The 2953-nt window shown below is 48.8% G+C and overlaps 1 protein-coding gene across 9 annotated transcripts in view; it reads right to left on the bottom strand.

The window, feature by feature from the left end:
* Nucleotides 1–934: 934 nt before the first annotated feature.
* Nucleotides 935–2953, bottom strand: part of ralgapb (Ral GTPase activating protein non-catalytic subunit beta) — a 36377-nt gene continuing 34358 nt past the window's right edge. For all 9 annotated transcript variants that reach the window (XM_079741147.1, XM_079741150.1, XM_079741148.1 and 6 more), the window contains one exon: nt 935–2953. This exon is cut by the window's right edge and continues 177 nt beyond it. In XM_079741147.1, the coding sequence (XP_079597273.1) occupies nt 2952–2953 (2 nt within the window). In that variant the 3' untranslated portion in view covers nt 935–2951.

Below are 2953 nucleotides of genomic sequence, written 5' to 3'. Positions count from 1 at the left end.
GAATATGTTTTAATCTTTCTACTATCCATAAAGTAGGTATGGTTTACAACGGTTCTGCGCGCTTTCATACTCGACCCGACTGGATCTGGCTCCTGGCGCCCCCTGGCGGATTCAGCTTGTACCTTCATGATGAATACAGCTGCAATTAAACACAACCTATATCGCCAAGTACTATAGGGAGGTTGCAAGATGTGACCTTGTCCCAACACGCATTGAGGACAACGATTCAAACGCGTTGACCTTTTGAATAGGCTTCATCTCATATATTAAGTAGGCGTATCGGTTACCATAACACCGTTTAAGGCTAAATCGGTTCGCACGGCGAATGCCAAGTCATATGGAAATTCCTGTTCAACGGTCTCTGTAAAAGACAGTTTCACACGTGTGCAGAAGGCCCACCTAGGCATCGAGGCACAGCTTGCATGTGAAGGACTTCACGTCCGAGAACCGAGAACGAGCACCTCCTAGGTGTAGTCGAAATGTGCATCCTGTTTTGTCCCGGTGCCAACCCGTCGCACAGCAGCGACTAATGACTACCGCCCCACCTGTCTGCGGTCTACAGTTATTCATCGTACCCGGAGATCCTACTTTCACATGGCAGTGCAGCGTAAGCGACGTCATTTCTGCAGAAAAACATGTTGTTGGCGACAGGTCTGCGCTCCACACAACACAAGCCTGCAGTACACCATGAATAAGTCAACTATCGAGATGGATTAAAAGATATTTATGAGTTTTTAATTAATGCATTCATGGTACATTCAATGACCATTTAAAATCTCCTACGCACTTTTACATTCATTCCTTTTTTCTTGCAATTTCAAATCAGGAATGCGACCGCCAGAATGCACCTTCATGTATTTACACGTTTGACCCCATCGCTGTACACACGCACGGGTCAAACCATCACGGTAGGATCATACAATGCACGATGGACCCAATTGACTGCAGTTTCTTCGAAGCATATTTAATGGACTCTTTCAGAAACAAAATAAAGGCATGTGCTCACAGCACTAAAGTCATCATAAAAAGGTGATTTTTGCAGGGTTAATTCAACACGATTAAAAATTCCATCTGTTCTTCATTTATACTCGACAAGATAATACAACTCTTCAGCAGGGATTAACTCTCAACAATGTGTACAAGTAGAGGCTACAAAAGACATGGAAGAGAACCAAGGAGTGCTCAGTGCATTAAGACAATAAAAGAAAAACAAAGTCAAACTAAAAGCAGTGCTGCTGCCGTCCGGTGTGATAAATAGATTGACATTGTTCCCGGCCAATGGGGAGAGAGTAGCGTCCCGGGCCCACCCACTGTGAGTAAACATCACGTCGGTGTGTACAAGATGAACGCACAGAGAGATCACACCTGCTGCCATCAAAGTCAGCTCAGACGGAGAGTGAAGTCAGCTCAGACGGAGAGTGAAGTCAGCTCAGACGGAGAGTGAAGTCAGCTCAGACGGAGAGTGAAGTCAGCTCAGACGGAGAGTGAAGTCAGCTCAGACGGAGAGTGAAGTCAGCTCAGACGGAGAGTGAAGTCAGCTCAGATGAAGACCGATGTTCTGACCCCAGTGTGTGCGTTGTTGCGGTCCAATAGTGTTTTGGGGGTGGGGGGGGCTGGAATTCCACCCTTTCTCCCTACAATGACATCAAGCTTATTTCCATATCGGTTCAGTTGGGTCAGAGGTCACGGTTTGCGCACATGATTCTGAAGAGCGGAGTGGACGTGATTGGACGGGCAACAGGACCGTGGCAACGGGCCTTCGTGCACAGATGAGCGCACACACACACACGTACACGCATTCACACGCAGACGCGCATGCATGCATGCACGTCCGAGCATCGCGCGCACACAAATGCGTGTTGGCGTTCACACGCGCACGCACATGGTGGGCTGCAGAATGATAAGGAGCGTTTGGTTTTCTGTTTCACACGCTGTGTGGGTCAGAGTTCAAGTTAAAATGGCAGTTAATGTCACGGTGATTCCCCTCTGCATATCATTAAAGGAAGACTTTGGAGACGAGTCGCTTTGCTGTACGCTTTGCTTTTGCTGTGTGTGCTGTATTTGTGTGTGTGTGTGTGTGTGTGTGTGTGTGTGTGTGTGTGTGTGTGTGTGTGTGTGTGTGTGTGTGTGTGTGTGTGTGTGTGTGTGTGTGTGTGTGTGTGTGTAAATATATACACATACAAACATGAGACAACGCAGACGGTGGACTTTGGGTCGCAGGTGTCACTTAGAGTCTCTCTGTGGATGGACAGGCGGACGCGTGTCTCTCAGACGACGTAGCTTCCAGAAGGTTTCCGAGCGGGGGTCAGCGTTCCCGTCGGCGCTCCGTACCCGACTCACAAACTGGTGGGGGAAAAACGGCTCTTATCTTAGTGTCTCCGTGGAGAACGCACGGGCAGGGGGAGGAGTTATTCTGTTAAAGTTCAGAGAGAAGAACAGAGTTCTGCAGCCATGGATCTAAATAGCGAGGAACCAGTCACTTCCGGAAACAGTCCCGGCTAGCGGCCAGTCAAGTGTCTGTGGCGCTAGGCGCGGCTAGCCCGGTATCAGCAACCCGGCGCTCGGATAGCCCGGTGCTAGGCTAGCATGGTACCAGCTAGCCCGGTGCTCTACTAGCCCGGTGCTAGGCTAGCCCGGTGCGCGTCCGCGGCGACGGTCGGCTAGCATGCTGCACCTCGCAGTTTTGACACTTTTGCTCTTGAAGTCGATTGGCAGACAGTGTTGAGATATATGTATATATATATATATATTTAAAGATGTGTGTTTCAGTGTGTGTGTGTGTGTGAGTGTGTTAATATAAATAAAAAATCAGTACAGTATAAATATAGAGATTTTGTGTCCGTGTGTGTGTTTACGCACGTGTGTGTGTGTGACCTATGTGTGTGTGCGTATGTTCTTGCATGCCCTGTACGAGCCAGTGTTTCGATACGGGTCGGGGGGCAGGGGTCAGGTC

Source organism: Pollachius pollachius, assembly GCF_949987615.1.
Source record: "Pollachius pollachius genome assembly, chromosome: 8".
Taxonomy (NCBI): Eukaryota; Metazoa; Chordata; class Actinopteri; order Gadiformes; family Gadidae; genus Pollachius; species Pollachius pollachius.
Note: the sequence above shows the minus strand (reverse complement) of the source record. Positions and strands in the feature narration are given on the sequence as shown.